The 17,723-nt window shown below is 29.6% G+C and overlaps 1 protein-coding gene across 1 annotated transcript; it reads right to left on the reverse strand.

Moving 5' to 3' along the window:
* Positions 1 to 7,461: 7,461 nt before the first annotated feature.
* On the reverse strand, positions 7,462 to 14,095 carry LOC102598793 (alpha/beta hydrolase domain-containing protein 17B-like). The gene is made up of 5 exons (XM_006343620.2): positions 13,422 to 14,095; positions 12,441 to 12,477; positions 12,017 to 12,253; positions 11,878 to 11,925; positions 7,462 to 8,106 (listed from the first exon to the last, which is right to left on the reverse strand). The coding sequence occupies exons 1-5, from the start codon at positions 13,718 to 13,720 to the stop codon at positions 7,840 to 7,842; spliced, it is 888 nt and encodes a 295-aa protein (XP_006343682.1). The 5' UTR covers positions 13,721 to 14,095; the 3' UTR covers positions 7,462 to 7,839.
* Positions 14,096 to 17,723: the final 3,628 nt, after the last annotated feature.

Consider the following 17,723-nt stretch of genomic DNA (forward strand, 5'->3'; position numbering starts at 1 on the left):
AACTTAATGTTAATAAATTGATGGTATAATAGGAAAAAGAAAAAAATGTCTTTTTTTTTATTTGTCAAAAATGACAAGTAAAAAAAAATCAAATTAGGAAATATTTGATAAGGAAATAGGGACGGAGGGAGTATTGAATTGTTAGTTTAAATACAATGTTTGTTTTGATTGTTACTTAAATTTTGTTGTATCGTATCATTTAATTTCATCGTTAGGTAACGAAGAAAAGACTCATTTTATGTAACGACGCGATCACGACTAATTTTGTGTGATCGCGTCGTTACCTTAATATTTGCTTTTCAATTTATCTTTATTTATTATTTAATAATCATATTTCATCATTTATCCTATCTTTTCATAGTAGTTCTAACTCGTACTCTACTTTTCTTGTAGGTTTATCACTCAAATCACAGATATGTGACATTATGTAATGATGGAGAACAATAGAATCTAGTCAAATATTATATTCATTAAACTAATATAGTATGATATAATAAAACAAAATACAATACGTTGTGAAACAATACGTAACAATCATCCAAACAAAAGCATAAAGGTAAAATGAAAAAAATAATAATATTATCTTGATTTTTTAGGTGTGGGCCCAGACTGGGAAATTGATCCTAAAAGATTCTGCCACCTGTAAACAATAAGATCAAAAGGCTGTGAAAGAGGTCAGCCCAAAATCAGAAAGCTTATGTCACAAAATTCCTCTTTAACTCTTTGAAGGAGAAAAAGTCTTGTTTAATTTTTTCTCTATTATTATTATTTTTTTAATTCACTTTTAGTGTTATTTGTGGTTGTTTTCGTCACTATTTTTATGATTTTTTTTACTATTATATTTGTTTTACGTACTTATTTTTTTTAATATACTTTACTAGAATAAGGGTCTATCGGAACAATTTTCTTTCCTTCACAAGGTAGCAGTAAGGTTATATACATTCAGTCATTCACCCTCCTCAAATTTCATTTGTAGAATTACAAAAAGTATATTATTATTGTCGTGTCATAAGAATTAGAAAAAACAGGAACGTAAAAATGCTTTGTGCAATTTATAAATTATAAGTTTGAAGTAGTAAAATTAAAAACTAATACCTGTCTTAGAATAGACCGTGTTGCACTTCTTAAAGTGTGGCCAGTAGTCTTTGTGTGATTTATAGATTAATGTTTGAATTGTAATATTTATCAATGATATTTACATTAAGGTAAATTAAACCGCCTAAGTTTGCAGTACCCCATATTTAGAATATATTTTTTTGTAAATTATGTGTAAACATGAGATGCTTTATGCTCCAAATCCTATAAGCATGTAGATTACATAATTTACTTTGATGCCCTCAATCTCTGAAATTATCTTCTTCTTTTTTTAAAAAAATAGACCTAAAACCGACTTAAAATTGAAATTATTGAGTATTAGAGTACACTTCGATTTACGCTATAATATTATTTAGTGGAATCCAAACTAACACATCATTATATTTGGTGAGTACCAGCTAGCTACCAATTGGAATGTCAATTTTGATAAGACATGAATATCAAATATGTACTTTTGTTAATTAACCTTATGCGTCGAGCTAATACATTTAGGGGCCGATTTAGTTCTTCGATATCGAGTTTAATTAAACTTATTTAATATCTTTTATGTAAAATAATAATTTCGAAGCATAAAATCATAATAATGGAGGAAAAATAAAATAAAACAAAATAAAACAATGAGTATGTTTTGCAAAAAAACAAAATAAAAGTGATATCATGTCAATCCTTTTTCACTATAGTCAGTCGAATAATAATAGTACTAATTAATTAATTAACAAAGTGTACCTTAATTTCACGCATGATTATAGCATAATGATCAAAGCCAACCCCCAGTCCACCCCCCCTCCCCTTCCCCAATTAGTTACTTATGAGATAAATGCAAGTTAATGTGTTGCTGGTTGGAGGTATTGGATACTCGATGAAATTAGTCGAGAAGTATGGAATTGATCCGTTCGTGACCACGATTAAAAAAGAAAAAAAATATAACAATAGTTGTCCACTATTGACTTGGCACACCCCTTAAGAAACAATAAATAATAGGGGCAATATTATTATTTTATCCTTTAACTTTATTAAATTTAATGTTTTGAGAAATATGTTAGATGATAAATAGTATTTAATAGCAAGGGTAAAATAGACACAAAAATGTAAATTATCTCTTGATTTTCTAAACTAGACAAGTATTGTTGGATAACTATTTTTAGTATAACGGACAACTATTGTTAACCACATAAACAAAAATTAAATGTTCACCTTTCACATTTAGTTGTCAAAATAATTTACACTTCACTAAAACTATGAAACAATTTAAAATACTTCAAAGACTTCCATTGTTTCATATGTATTTATACTTCATATAGGAAATACTACTAGTTTTTGTACTACATACTTTACATTTTGGATTGTTTTTCTATATTCTAATTATTCTATAATGTAACCACCATTGAAAATGAGATCTAATTTATATTAATCAATCAATAATCATGTGGAAGTCGCAAATGACACGTCAAATGAGGGGATTAGTGTTAATATAAACCACTAGTGTGAGTTTAAATTTTTTTAGTGGTGATTCAATTATATATATTTTTTTTGAAAAAAAACAATAAAAAAAACTAGTATACGTAATAAAGATTCAATCAACTACCATGCATGTTCATCCATTAATTTTGTGCTATTGTTTTTCTAATCCGTATTAGAGAGAGGTGATTAAACAGATATGATACTTTACAATTTAGCGAGAATACGAATATACTGAAGGTGTTGTAGGGTAAGATTTTGACCTAGAATTAGATCAGAAGGTTAATAAGCAGTTGTGTACGGTTGTCTAGTTTCCCTTCTCAATAATACCATTTTTATTCTCATATTATCATATTGTTTGTTTTCACTACTGTTATTTTCTCCATTATTTTCTACATGACTTCTTCGTTATTATATTTCTTTTTTACTAATTTTGATAAAGTTTACTTGAGTTGAAAATTTGCCAAAAATAGTATTTCTACTTATTTACGATAAGAGTAAGACTACACTAAGTATGTTGTAATTGCTTTTCTAATCTACTAAATAATTAAAAAGAATTAAAGTTTAATGACAACTTTGCTTCTTTAGGAGATATTCTTGAGGATTCGTAGGGCCACAATTTACCAAAAGAAGTAGAAAAAATTATATTAAAAATGGACCCCAACAAAAGCCATTGATTTTTTTATTAAAAAAAATTCATGTATTTATTTTTTAGTGGAAGCTAACATCATATTCCCATTAAAAATTAATAATTGGAATAAAATATCTACTTTTAAAATCACATAGGTTAAAGAGTGGAGGACACTTCAGTCAAATCAGACAAAACATTTTCCACTTCAATGTTTTGCAAATGTAAAAAACATGAAAAAATTGTTGATCAAATGTTATCTTTTTTGTTTAATTGACCATTTATACTTGAATCGCATTAGTTATATATTATGACTTAAAATTCTCTGATACCCACGATTATGTATAAAAGTCTTTATTTTCGCGATTCAAATTTAAAATATTTGATTAAAGATGAAAAAATTGCAGGATGTTCATGCCATATACTTCTAACTAACCCCGTATATATTATTTATTATCACTAACTAATAGAACAGTAGAAAAAAAAATACCTTTTTGGATTATCCTTGGACATCATGACTAAACATGATTACTATATATATTGACCTAAAAATCATCATGTATTTGGGTGTTTATCTCTTCTAATCCCCCCCCCCCCTCCATATTTAACTTTCATAGTTAGATATTAATTATTGGAAAAACTACGTATACACCTATTTTACTATCATATTTACTATTATGATATTTTTACTTTTAAAATATTACGTATCTTACCACTACTTAAGAGTTTCCTACCATATATTGAGGAAGATACACTTAGGTACATGTATTTTGCCACCAGATACACTAAATATAGGGAGCCAGGCGATCGAGATTCATATGTATCTCAGATACATGCGAATCACACTAGATACATGCATTTGTAATACTAGATATATGTGAGAGTAGAGAGCGAGATGGGAGAGAGGCGAAGCAAAATTTGTTATGTATCCCAGATACATGCGAATCCACATGAATACAATGTATCTAGAACAAATTACACTTAATTTTGACCCCATGTATCTGGAGATATATACATCCGGGCGTATCTAAATGTATTGGGATGCACAAAAATATGATAAGATACATAATATTTCAAACTAAAATGTATCTAAGTAATTAACTCCTAAACTAGTGGAGTTTACGTAAGTTTCCTTCATTATTTAATAAACACACAATTACATAATCAGAATTTGCACATAGATAACCCCTAGGCCACAACTTTGTTACTAAAAAAATGAAGAAAAAAATAAAATAAACTATAAAACACTAGCTGTCAAATGAGGTTTTAACCTATGATTAATCCATAAAGTTTAGTCTCTATTAGGTCAACCTTATAACACTTAAAAGTTATTTAAGTGAGAATTTGTATAATATTTAATTAATGAGGGATTCCAACATCATCATGAACTTAATCAATGTCCAAAATGTCATAAAAAGAAAAGATTCATATCCACTTAATTAGTTGGCTAATTAAAGTTGTATAGTGACATAATTTGGTCTAGGGTGGATGACAGTTTTAAAGCAATCACCATAATTATCCTCAATTTAGCATTAAAAAATTAATGATTCAACTATATATCAATCCATGTACATGTCCTAGTTAAAGAGATTAATTATTTCTAGTATATCCCTTGTAGGAGAATGTTATACTTTATTTTTCGTATTTCTCTTTTTTCTTAAAAAATAATTAATTAGCAGAGTTTTTTTACCTTCTTTTATATTGAGGCTTTTGTAGTCTTCAAACGATTATTATCAAAGATAAAATAGAAAAAAATAATTGATTAATTAGCGGGTTTTTTTTAACCTTTGTTTATATTGAGGCGTTTGTAGTCTTCGACCAATTATTATTAAAGACAAAATGACAAAAAATAGCTAATATTATCTTGAATATCTAAAATGACAAATAGTCTGAGATAGTTTCTTTTTTTAAAAAAAGAATCAAGACAAATAATTTTGAAACGGAGGGAGTATATCCCATTGTAATTTTCATCCACTAGTAATTTGATTCCCAATTTCTCTCTCTACACTTTTGTTTTGTGTACAAAATCATGAATCCAAGAATATTTATTTATTTTCAAAATGTTTGAGACTTTGTATTACCAATGATATTATTGTATACAATTTTCACAATTTTAAAGAACTCAAATTCATTTGTTATTAAACTTTTAAACATATATATAGATATGTTGTTTTGTCTATCCAATTAATAATCAAGGTTGAGACACATAAAAATAAATTACCTAACTTTTCCACCACTAAAAGAATATGATACAAATGGAAAGGGCCTTATAATTAGCTTCCATTTTTGTTATAAATACATTTCTAAAGAAATACTCCTAGTATAGTATAGTATTATATTTTTTGGAACTTTGATATTGAATAAATATAATATTGAATGGCTGTCCATGTGAAATCTTTGATGGAAATTGTCTTTCTTCTATCTCACATTAGCTGCAATTATAAAGTTATTAATAGACAAATATATAATTGTATGCTTCTAAGTATCAACTACTTGACATTAAGGATAATTTAAATTATACATACAACGATGAATAGAATATAAAACACATAAAATCAACATTTTAAAGCCCGACTCAATCCAAAGTCTTAAGTTCTTTCTTTCGATCGAAGTCAAGACAATATTTTCTATGATAAGGTACAAATTGGTTTCTAGATCTCGTGGTTAGTTAAATTTTTCTAGCAAGGACTAATAAAATTAGATTGCCCTCACTAAATTCATTCTTGAATTATTCATTCGATGAAATTAGTTTCGATATATAAAAATTTCTATGATTTTTTCTTTCTTCGACAAAAGAAATATACGCATCGATACAGATCCATAAGCTAGAAAAAGGATAGTGACACCTTAAGTAAACAAATTTTGTAATATAATGTGGTAAAAATTAAACAACAAATTCACGTATGACTTTGGTGAGAGTCCAATATTACAAACCAAGTAAATATTTAAATAAAAATGCACAAATCATATAAGTTATAGTATTCTTCATTATATTTTTTTAAAAAAAGTTTCACAACATTACATATACCACTAGGAGACAATATTGATATGTCATAAGATTTGCAGACAACAAAAGAATATATTCTTGGCATAATATATTCTTCAGTATAAGAACCAAAAATAAAAACAAAAAAAAAGTCTACAAATGTTCTACAAAGAAGTATTCATAAGAATATAAGAATTAAAATAAGAAAGAGTATTAAAGATGTCATAACATAGAACTAGTTTTATTATTTATTTATTTATTTATTTTTCTCTATGTCCAATGGGACCTAAATAACCTACCATGTGCAAGAGGGAAACAAACAAATCCCACTCAATCTGGAGCATACAATTTTTTTGTTTATTAAAATATTATATAGTAATATTAAGATATTAATTTAATTAAGTTCCACGTATTGACAACATATAATTTGTTTTACCTCATCAGGTTAACTTAACTTACGATATATAACTTTTCATAACATCATAACAAAACTGCCTGCTATAACAAGTTAAATTACCTCTGTAAATATATTGCATACAAATTTCGACAATGAGGATTGATAGAGATTCAATTATTTTGAATCATTCACATCACAATAATAGTAGCATGAAAGCCATAAGTCGAGGGATCGGCCATAACATAAGGCTATTAGAGCTTTCACATCCCTCTCTCTTTAGATAAAGAGAGATAAGGTTTGTCCTATCCGTTTCTCACCGTTAATCTAAGTTCACCTAGCCAACCTAGCCTCTCGCGCAAGAGTTCTTATGAAGACCCTAGTATTGCATGTGTATGATAACGCTAAAATGATGGTGTGAAAATTATTTACAGTATCGGTGTATATAACTTAAATCCATAAAATATTTGGATGGAATTCTTTATGGAAGCACTAATGTCAACAATATTTAATCATACACATAAACTAAAGATTTCAGTTTCACACAGGCAGATGCATGTACTAACACAGAATTTCAAGGAGAATATTCATATGTACAATGAATCTGCAGCCTGTAATTGGAAAATTAATAGTGAAATATAACACACACAAAAAAAATAAAAAAATCGACGATACAACTTACGAGATAAAGGATTCAAGAACTTAACACAGAGTTTAAGAAAGGTAGGTATAATTTTGTGGTTTAACTAAAGATATGTAGAATATACCAAAATGTCATTTAATCATTGTAGGCTTCCATGTGAAAAGTTGAAATTAACTACTTGCCAAAAAAGGAAAGATACGCTCTTTTTGAAACAGACTAAAAAGGACAGTAAATCAAATAGATTGAAGCGGAGCGAGTAGATTATACACAGCAAATAAATTTGCATCTCTATTGCCAAGAAAGTTTGATCTCTACATAAAACACTGAGAATCCTAATTGTACAGAGAGTTGAATACAAAGTTCTAACCATAATCTTTTTCTGGGATAATACACACTGTTACATTTAACAGACAAGTCAACTATGTTCTTGTTCAACGCATAAACTAATCATGTTCAATCTATAATGAACTGGCCAAATCTTACCTGTGCCACATTGCTCTGCAGCTCGATCTTTGAGTTGGTAACATCGGTGTTAGAACAAACAGTTTCTTGAATCAGTTATGTTGCTGCAATAAACGCGGACCTTTTGTTTCTTGGTGCTGTGCAGCATTTCTTAGCAAACTAGCTAGAGCAAATCATTTTTGTCTCTTTCCAAATCTTAAGCATCTGTTGTGTTTGGATTCAGTTATACTCGGGGCTTGAGAAAGCCGTCCTTTGTTTCGTTTAGAAAACGAGTGTTTCTCCATTGCATTAACGAATTTGCGCATGTGCTTGATGTACTCAGGAAATGTCTCTAAATTACAATGTCCTCCACCTTCGACCCATAGCGGATCATATTTCTCTTTGGCAAGTTCCCACAAACGCTTACCATGTGAAAAATCAACAACTTCATCTGATGTACCCTGCAAATGAAATTGAGAACTTTAGTGCAGGATTTTAACGAGCTAAACCTTATCGGAACTTCTACAGCTAGGTCAGCGGAAAAAACAAATAAATAGGGCGATGAACTAAACTGTCATAGTATTCAAGAAATTCATTAAGTATCGACTACTACATAGAGTTCAGAATTTTTGCATTCTAGATGGAGCAAAAAGGTTTAATTAAGCACATAAGAACAAAATATAATGACACTTCAGAGGGTGATATCAATGACTTTTTGAGCACAGAAGCATCATAACCAACTTCACTACACATCAATGCCTAGTGGTATTGTACAATAAGTCACGATAGTAGATAGTGATCAATTGATCCACAGAAATGCATCACTGTATATCGAACAAGTAAATCTGATTTCACTTGTGTAGGAGAACCTTCCCTGTAACAATTTCAAAAATGTTACAAGGATGATCAAGTAAGCAGGCAGCATTTTTTGAGAAATTCAGGTAGGATCTTCCAGTGACACATCTCATTCTGTTCTGTATCCTCCGAGAACCCGTCAAGCATTCAGTTAAACTATCACTATTGCTTTTCATTGATATTCCTTTCCCAAGCATTAGTATCCTTCTGCACTATAGCTTCTAAAGTTCATTTAAAAGTTCCCTCATTTGACAGTTCATGAATATGGACTGAGTTAACTGTTTAATTTTCTTAGTCTCATGATTTCCCACCAAACGGAACTTAAAATTGTCATTTGTGCATATGACAATTCACAAATGTGCAGACACGAGATTTCTCAAAAAATATAGGGAAATGAGAAATTTTCCAGCTAAAGAGAAAAATAACTTGTTTACATTGTCATCTTGGATTAGTCCTTCTCCTCTTTCCCATATTAGTAGAGTATTATTTAGTAATCACATAGTTGCTTATTCTTCTATGTTTACAACTATTTGTTGCTTCATTTGCTTTCTATCTTGCTATTTTGCTGTCATATTGCAATTCTACCTCAAAACTTTTCTTCTACCTCACAAAGGTAAGAGTAAGGTCTGCATACAGCCTATCCTCCCTAGACTCCACTTGTGGGATTACACTGGGTAATGTTGTTTTTGTACATTGTTATCTTGGACAAACCAAGGCCTGTTCTGTCATTTACTGAGGAAGAATTTCCGGCTTGGTTTACCTTGTCCTCTTTATTTCTTAATATGCCATATCTTGCAACATAAAATTCAAATATACTAAATTTTACTCTGACCATATCAAAGTCACCTTATGTGACGTGTTGACAACAGAGCAGAGATGTCCGTATCTCATTTTTCAAATGAAAATTCGACAAGTATTTTTACTGAGTGCTCACAATGAGTCATGTCAGGTCATGGATACTCTGGCCTTTCAGAGTATCTGTAGTAAACAATTTCAACGACACAAGGCATTCTGAGTGCACGAGGACCAAGGAAATTAAAGACATATTTTTGGCAATATGCATAGTGAAATACTCTTTTTCTAAGCAGGTTCTTCAGTGTGCTCCATAAACTTTTACGTAGCTTCCAATATTAGAATAATAACATCAACCATTGTAGGATTCTACTTAGCGCTACGGAGAGAAGAAAAGTATAAAAGATACTCGTGATTAGAAGCATAGAGTTGTAATAGTTGTCCAGGATTTTGAATAAAAGGATTATGAAATCATGTAAGGTAGTGGAGCTGAGAGATATGTTCATTCATTTATCTGCAAACCTCTAAAAGCTTGATAGTTGTGAGATTTGAAAGACGACATCCAAATAATTATCTTAATATGCAATCCTTGCCTCTTTATATAAAAAAAGGTTGCTTGAAAGAAAGGACCAGTAATGAACAAAAGAAGTTGGTTTTGAAGTGAATTAGATGCAATATGTGGATAATTTTCCTTGTAAACTCATAGTCTATAAGGGTCTTCTTAGAATAAATTCTTTCAAGGAGACAATAACTATTCTTGTAGATAGCGAGCTCGCTAATCATCTAAAGTGGAAGGGAAGTTTGAAATGGTCCACTATTGGACATTGACAGAAAAGATCATCATAAGTATTGTTGACATGTTCAGTACAAATCACCCATAGTTTGGCAATTGCGCCGGACCAATGCTATAAGCTTCCAGAATCCAATGGAACCTTCAGTTGTTGAGTGACATAAATGCTACACAAACACTTGGATGCACCTCCAGTTTTGGTTGAAACTGTTAGCAACTTCGTTTCACGCATGTCTACTATTTTACACGAAGAACTTGATTCTAAAGATCAAGACAATAACTAATAAGCGTGTACACTAACCTCCCCAGATCCCACTTGTGGGATTACACTAGGTATGTTGTTGTTTGTTTTGAACCAAAGAAAACTAGAAAAGTACTGGTCGCCAGAAAATCATTTTTCTTTTCTTTTTACCAACTTTAGTCTGATTAGTAACAATTATAAGGACCAAAAAAATTTCTTAAAGACTTCTATCTTGATAAGATTTACTAGTATGTAATCAAAACCAAAGCAACAAGGCAGGTGCTTGACAAACTTTTGTACAAGATTTTGGCATCATTTTGAAAGAAAAGAATAACTAGAAGTGCTATGTCTGCAACTCCAAGTTAGCTGGAGTATGCAATGAATTCTCATACTCCATTTAAGTTAGCTGGAGTATGCAATGGATTCTCATAATCCATTTCACTCTATCTGGACCTGTTTTATTCCAATACTCAATACTTTGGAGTTCTCTAGCATTAGAATTTCTCTACATTTTCCACTGACACACATATCTCTAGACTAAACGACTCCTACAATACTGAGCCTAATGAAATAGCATCCTGACTTAGCCTTAAAGCCAACTAGTCAATGTCGCCTATTGTGTCATTTTTTCTAGACTTGTATGTATTTTGAGAGGTCTTGGGTTCGAGTCCCCTAGGGTACAAAGTCGCCTTTGTTAGGGAGCGCTATACCACCCAATGTGGGACTTCCCGGCACGAATCTGGATTTAGTCGGGTTCCAATGCGGGTACCGGACACCGGGTAGGAAACCAAAAAAAAAAAGAAAGAGAGATTGTAGGCCACTTTGACACCATTTCCTTCGATGCGATGTTACGTATACCATTTCCTATTTAAATACCGTCAATCACCGTGTTTTTGCATCTAACAGAAGAGTGCATTGGGAGGTCTACACAAAACATTACCGAACCATATCAAATAACTTCATCTCATATCATCCTCTATCAAAAATACTTGCACCTTTTGTCGGTGTCATCATTTTTCATCTAGTCTAATCTTGTAAGATTGTATATCCATCTTAATATCCAGATCTCTGCAATACTTATCTTGTGGATCTTAGAGGCTCACATTTACTACAATATAAAAATGGTGGTCTTATATCCGTTTACATAACGTGCCTTTTATTTTGGTATGTATCCTCCAATCATGTAACACTCCATTTCACCAACTTAATATAGTTTTATGCGTTACAACTTACATCTTCCTAGTCCTCTATCATACCATTCTCTTAGAAGTTGGAATGGTGGTAAAACATATCTAATGAAGAAAATTTGAAGAATGAAGAACATAAAGAAGCATAGTTTTTTGTGAATAATAGATAGAAGTTTAAAGAACAAAAAGGGCAACCTGGTGCACTAAACACCCCCTATGCGTGGGGTTTGGGGAAGGGCCGGACCACAACAGTCTATTGAATGCAACCTTACGTTGCATTTCTGCAAGAGGTTGTTTCAACAGCAGAAAAAATGTATGTGAAAGTATCTAGAGGGAAGAAGAAACTAAAGAAATAGATGTTTCTTACATGGATCACTAAAACCGGGCAGCTGACTTTTTGTATTTTGTCTATATTCTGCAAAATGAAAGAGATTTGTCAGCATGGTGCTTTGTCACAATAAATCAAGCAGAAGAATTAGACGAAAAAAAGAAAAGAAAATACTTACTTTGAAAATGTCAAACCAGAATGTCATCTTGACAGGATATAGAACTCGTATTCCTGAAAGTATAGCGCTATGAAGAACAATGGCTCTTAACCTCTGTAAGCGAGATGCCAAGTGTAGTGTCGGCCCACTGCCAACAGATTGTCCATATAGAATGATATCCTCCTGCTTAATGCTGTATTCACTCTTCAAACAATTATAGACAGCTTCTATGTCGTGGTACGTGTTGAACTCAGATGGCTGATAGAAGTAAACAGACATCAATATTTGGAGACAAAACTCAGAAGGCAAGAGGAGAGAAGCAGAAGAAAATGAACACAAGTGCACGATGGTACGGTTTTATTGACATCATCGTGCTGACGAGATAGATCAATGACATGATGCCAATTGCTGTTAGAAATGGAAGTTAGCATGATAATTTGCTTACCTTACCTGACGATCCACCATATCCCGTGTAATCATAGCTGCAATCCAGCACACAAACATGACATCAGTGCCAAAGGCAAAGGAGATTATAGCAAAATAACAGAACTTTCAAGAATTATAATTGCACGATGTTACAGTGTTAATGCGACTACAAAATCCATGCAAGTTTAGGAAAGACATGTTAACGAGTTCAGAAACCAAGAAAATACAGAGAGTTCATTCACAGAATTAGAACAAGAACATATTGGGCAGAAGCAATATACGACAAATCAAAGTAAAGATCAAAACTTTGGAACAACCATGGACAATACTATCAAAAACAAGCAACCCCATGAAATCAATTATCCTATAAACTCCCCCACAACCCCAAAACAGAAGGGAAAGAAAAAAAAAAAATATTATCAATAAAAAGGAACATATCACATATTATTAGGCAGAAGCATACAAGAAAACAAAGTAAAGATCAAAACTTTATAACAACCATTAGCAATACTATCAATAACAAGCAACCCCATGAAATCAATTATCCTACAAACACCCCCAAACCAGAAAAGAAAACACCTCACAACCCCAAAACAGAAGGGAAAGAAAAAAATATAGAATATTATCAATAAAAAGGAACATATCACATAATATTAGGCAGAAGCAATACAAGCAAAAAAAGTAAAGATCAAAACTTTATAACAACCATTAGCAATACAGTAAAAAACAAGCAAAACCCATGAAATCAAATATTCTAAAAACACCCCATAACCCCAAAACAAAAAAAAAGAAAGAGGAATTATCTATAAGCTCAACAAAGAGGTCAACAAGAACATATTAGGCAGAAGCAATATACAAGAAAACAAGTAAAGATCAAAACTTTATAACAACCATTAGCAATACTATCAAAAACAAGAAACCCCATGAAATCATTTTAAAAAAAAACACCCCAAAAACCCAAAACAAAAAAGATGGATAAAAAGGAGAGCCAAAAACATACCACATAATATTAACACGAAGATGAGCTCTAAGCTCAACAAAAAGATCAATCATTTGTCCCAAATCAGCAGCATTTCCATGTGAGTAAAGAAGTGTAAATCTCCCAGATGGATGTTTCCAAAAAGTAGCTACAATTTTATTACCACCTTTTGTATCTAACAAATGAACATTTACATTCTTATCAGCTGTTATTCCACTAAAACAAACCCTTCCATCTTCATCTTTAAATACTTCATATGTTGGTGGCTCTGGTGGAAAAAATGCAAATTTTGCAGCTACACCTGCTGTTACATTCCCCATTATCAAAAAAACCCACAAACCAAAATTTTTCTAATAAAGATTTAGGCCATCAAATTGACAAGAAAAATAATCAAGAATTTCTGTTAGATTGATGAAAAAATGAGAGAAAAAAGTTTTTTTTTTTTTTTTTTTTTGAGATATTATTTTTTTTGTGGTTTTTTGGGTTTGTTGATAATGGTTTGAGAAAGATCCGATCTAAGCGGGATGTGGGTATTGGGGAAACAAAGCCCCAGAAAACAAGAATTAAAAGAAGCAAAAGAACTGGTGCATGTTGGTTTCTGCAAAAATGCCCACTCTTTTATTTATTTATTTATTTATCTTCTCTCTCAAATGTTTTTTTTTTATTTGAGTTCTAAGAATTCATGCCATATGAAATTGTGACTTAAAAAAATTCTTTTGATTCTTATACTGTCTTACTAAATTAGCAAATCATAATTTATATGCTAAGATGTGCATTAATAAGTTGTATGTGTTTATGTTTTTTTTATAAATAATATTTTGTAATTAAAAACTTTTAGATATACCTACTTTTATAAAGATCTACTTATCAAGAATATTAGTATCATCATATATTTTACACCGAGTGTCATTTATTTATTTTTCTCCTAAAATTTAAAATAATTTTCTATTATAAAATATAAATTTATGAGTCAAGTTTTACATTTATAAAAGGATTGAAATCACGTTTTAAAATTTTAAATTATGTATTTTAGAAAATTTGAAACTATGAATTCAATAAAATATCGCATATCTAAACGCTTATTAAATTTTTTATATATATATATAATATACATAATTTTTCCATGTCGTCATTTAGGCACGTAGGAGAAAAGCCTTGTTGAAATACGATATTTGAGATAAGATATATTACGTACTTGTTATATATATTATGGACAGATTATTTGATGTGTTGGGAATTATTTATAATGATGATAGCATATATATATTAGTTAAGTGGTGAAAAAAAGTGATTTTTTAAAATTAAGTGTCTATCGAAAATAATAATAGCATCCCCATAACCATCTTTCGAACCCACTTATGGGACATATTCAATACTATATTATTGTTGTTGATGATGATAGTGATGGTGTATAAAAAATTAGTCGGTCTAAGAAAAATTATCATTTTTTTTGTTTGAATTTAATTTTTTATTTTAATATGGTTTATAATTAAATAAATATTAATAATTTATTTTAGATTATATATTTAATATATATATGTGTGTGTGTGTGTGTGTGTGTTCAATCAAAATATCATTGTATAAATTGGGACCAAGAAGTATTATAATACAGATATATAGTTTCTTAGATGATCTGTTATATGCTCACGGTTTATTATTTTATTATTTCTATTTTTTTGGTGTAACTATTTTTAATTATTTATTTTATTATTACACATTTTTTAATTTTATTTGATTCATCAGTCATGGGCGCCCATTATCTATGACCAAGTGAAAAGACAATTTTGCCCTTGGATTGAGGTAGGAAGATAGAGGTTAGTTGTGGAATTGTCAAGTGTTAGATGAAGTTAATTATCATTATATAAAGCATGCAATATATATTACACAAATATTATTAGTATACAATAATTGGTAGTTGAAGATTATTAGTTTAGAAAGTTCAATCATCATTAATTTATAATTAGAAGATGTACTTGAACTTTATTTAACTCATAGCTCCTATTTTAGATAATTAAAGTCAATGGATACAATACACCAACTTATAATTAGAAGAAAATAGCTTATGGCATGCACAAAATTTATTTTGATACATTGTATTATTGTCAATTTAAATATAATATTTATTTTAATTATTTATCTTAATTTTTATCATATTACATTCTTGAATTTATTATTAGGTAAAAATGAAAATCACATCATATGTGATGACCAATTTAAAGTGATCGCGTCATTATTTTTTGTCTTCTTTTCATTTTTATCTTTTGATAATTTTATTTTATCATTTAGTCTATCTTTCTATAGTAGATTTACCATGTCTCTAATTTTCTTTTATAGGTTAGTTATTAATGTGTGACATTATGTAACCTCATATTTGATCATTGGCTCGAAACATTTCTTATACCTCAAAAAAATGATGTCATCTATCCAATTATTATATTCATCAAAACAATATCTCTTATTTCAAACTCAAGAAAAGCCAAAGTGGGTGAGAAAATAAAAAGACTCTCCAAAATCATAATAATATAATATAATACGATATAATATAAGTATTACGTTAAAATAAATATCAAATATCGAGCGAGAAAAAATGATGGAGGGCTAAGATTCGGTCAAAGGCTGCTATAGAAATCTAAATAACGAATTTGGTGTGTCAGAGAGACATTCTTTCTTTGTTTCTCAAACTTTGAATCTTCCTTTAATTTACTATTAAAAGAAATATTATTTAATGATATATATTAAATATTGTTACTATTAAATTATAGTATAATATATACTCTTTTGTTCATATTAATTTTTTTAATTTTAATTTATGCAATATTTTTTATTTTTCAAAATCAAATTCTAATTTTGATTGTACATTTAGACATAAACTTTGATCTTTCTGTGTGTTTAAAAGTATAAAAGCAAGAGATTTTGTATGATTCTTTATACTCCCTATATTTACTTGTTCATGTTGAATGTTGTGTGCCTCTTAAAAAATAATAATTAATATAACTATTTATACAATACACATATTTTTTTATATATAATTTAAGTCTTTAAAAGTGATTTGAAGAATAAGTAATTAATGTTGAAAAAAAATAAGAAAAAATATTTCTTTTCTTAAAATGTTAAAAATGACAAGTGCAAATAAAAAATTATTTTTAAAATATTGGAAATAAAAATGAACGGAGAAGTACATCATATATTTTGATGAGACATCATCATTAAGAGATAGAGCAACTAGGTAAACAAAGAGTTTAATTAGTACTTAATTCCTTAAACAAATAATTACTAAAAAGGTAGTACTAATACAAAGTAAGCTTACTAAAGTAATTATGGTCAACTTATCATTATGATTTATAGGACATAGTCATAAAGGCTATTAAAGTCTAGAAGCATGTCATTATTATTATTATTAAAATGCAAATAGTATAGAGAAAGAAAATTAAAAAGACATTTGCATGAAGAGATTACGTATGAAAAATGATAAAGAAAATTATTATTGAATTTTCTTGGACCACAAAAGCTGTGAAGGGTTTATAACAACAATATGGTCCTCTTTCATTTAATTTATAAGAGAAAAAGATAAACTTGGATACAAATTGATGTTTCAAACTTTACTCTTTCCGTCTCAAATTATCTGTCGTGTTTTTAACGTAATTATCTGAAATTATTTATTATTTTAAAAGTAATTTCAAGATAAAATTAAATATCTTATTCTCATTTTACCCTTATTAATAGTGATTATTTATATATACCCGTTATAAAGAAAAATAATAACTTTATCATGTATTATAAAATTATAAAAGAACAAATAAAATAATTCAAACTTAGTAAGAATAATATGACAGTTGGATTATGACCCCCATTTCAGCCCAAATAAATTTTAGATGGATTAGTAACTAGTTTATTTATGAACTCAATCCATTTTGACACCCTCAAATTCAGTCCAAATCGTCCATTTGCTACCTCTAGCTATATTATGACATGATGAAAGTTGATGTAGTGATATATAATCTTCATGAATTGGGTGATAAGCTTGAATTGAAGATTACTATAGCATTGTCATGATCAATGACAAGATGGTGAAACTTGGGTTGTGAGTAGTGATAGTTACCACTCAATCACTTTTTCCTTTTGATGCTTTAACAATATTGGGGAACCATGAATTTGAAGACATTCCTTTTGAAGAAGTTGCATCATGAAATTTGAGAATATATAATCTTGGGGGAATTATTTAAGCTGCACTTTGCATGCCAAGAGTGATGGAAAATGTGAACATACTTTTTGACTGGCCCTATTTTTGAAAATATTTTCTTTTAAGTCGAGAATCTATCGAAA

This window comes from Solanum tuberosum, unplaced genomic scaffold (genome assembly GCF_000226075.1).
Source record: "Solanum tuberosum cultivar DM 1-3 516 R44 unplaced genomic scaffold, SolTub_3.0 scf00047, whole genome shotgun sequence".
In the NCBI taxonomy this organism is placed as follows: domain Eukaryota; kingdom Viridiplantae; phylum Streptophyta; class Magnoliopsida; order Solanales; family Solanaceae; genus Solanum; species Solanum tuberosum.

Coding starts and splice junctions, on each gene's coding strand:
- LOC102598793 (XM_006343620.2), bottom strand. CDS start 13,720: ATGGGGAATGTAACAGCAGGTGTAGCTGCAAAATTTGCATTTTTTCCA. Junction 12,254..12,440: donor ATGGTGGATCGTCAGGTAAG/GTAAGCAAATTA, acceptor TACTTCTATCAG/CCATCTGAGTTCAACACGTA. Junction 8,107..11,877: donor GCCCGGTTTTAGTGATCCAT/GTAAGAAACATC, acceptor TTTCATTTGCAG/GGTACATCAGATGAAGTTGT.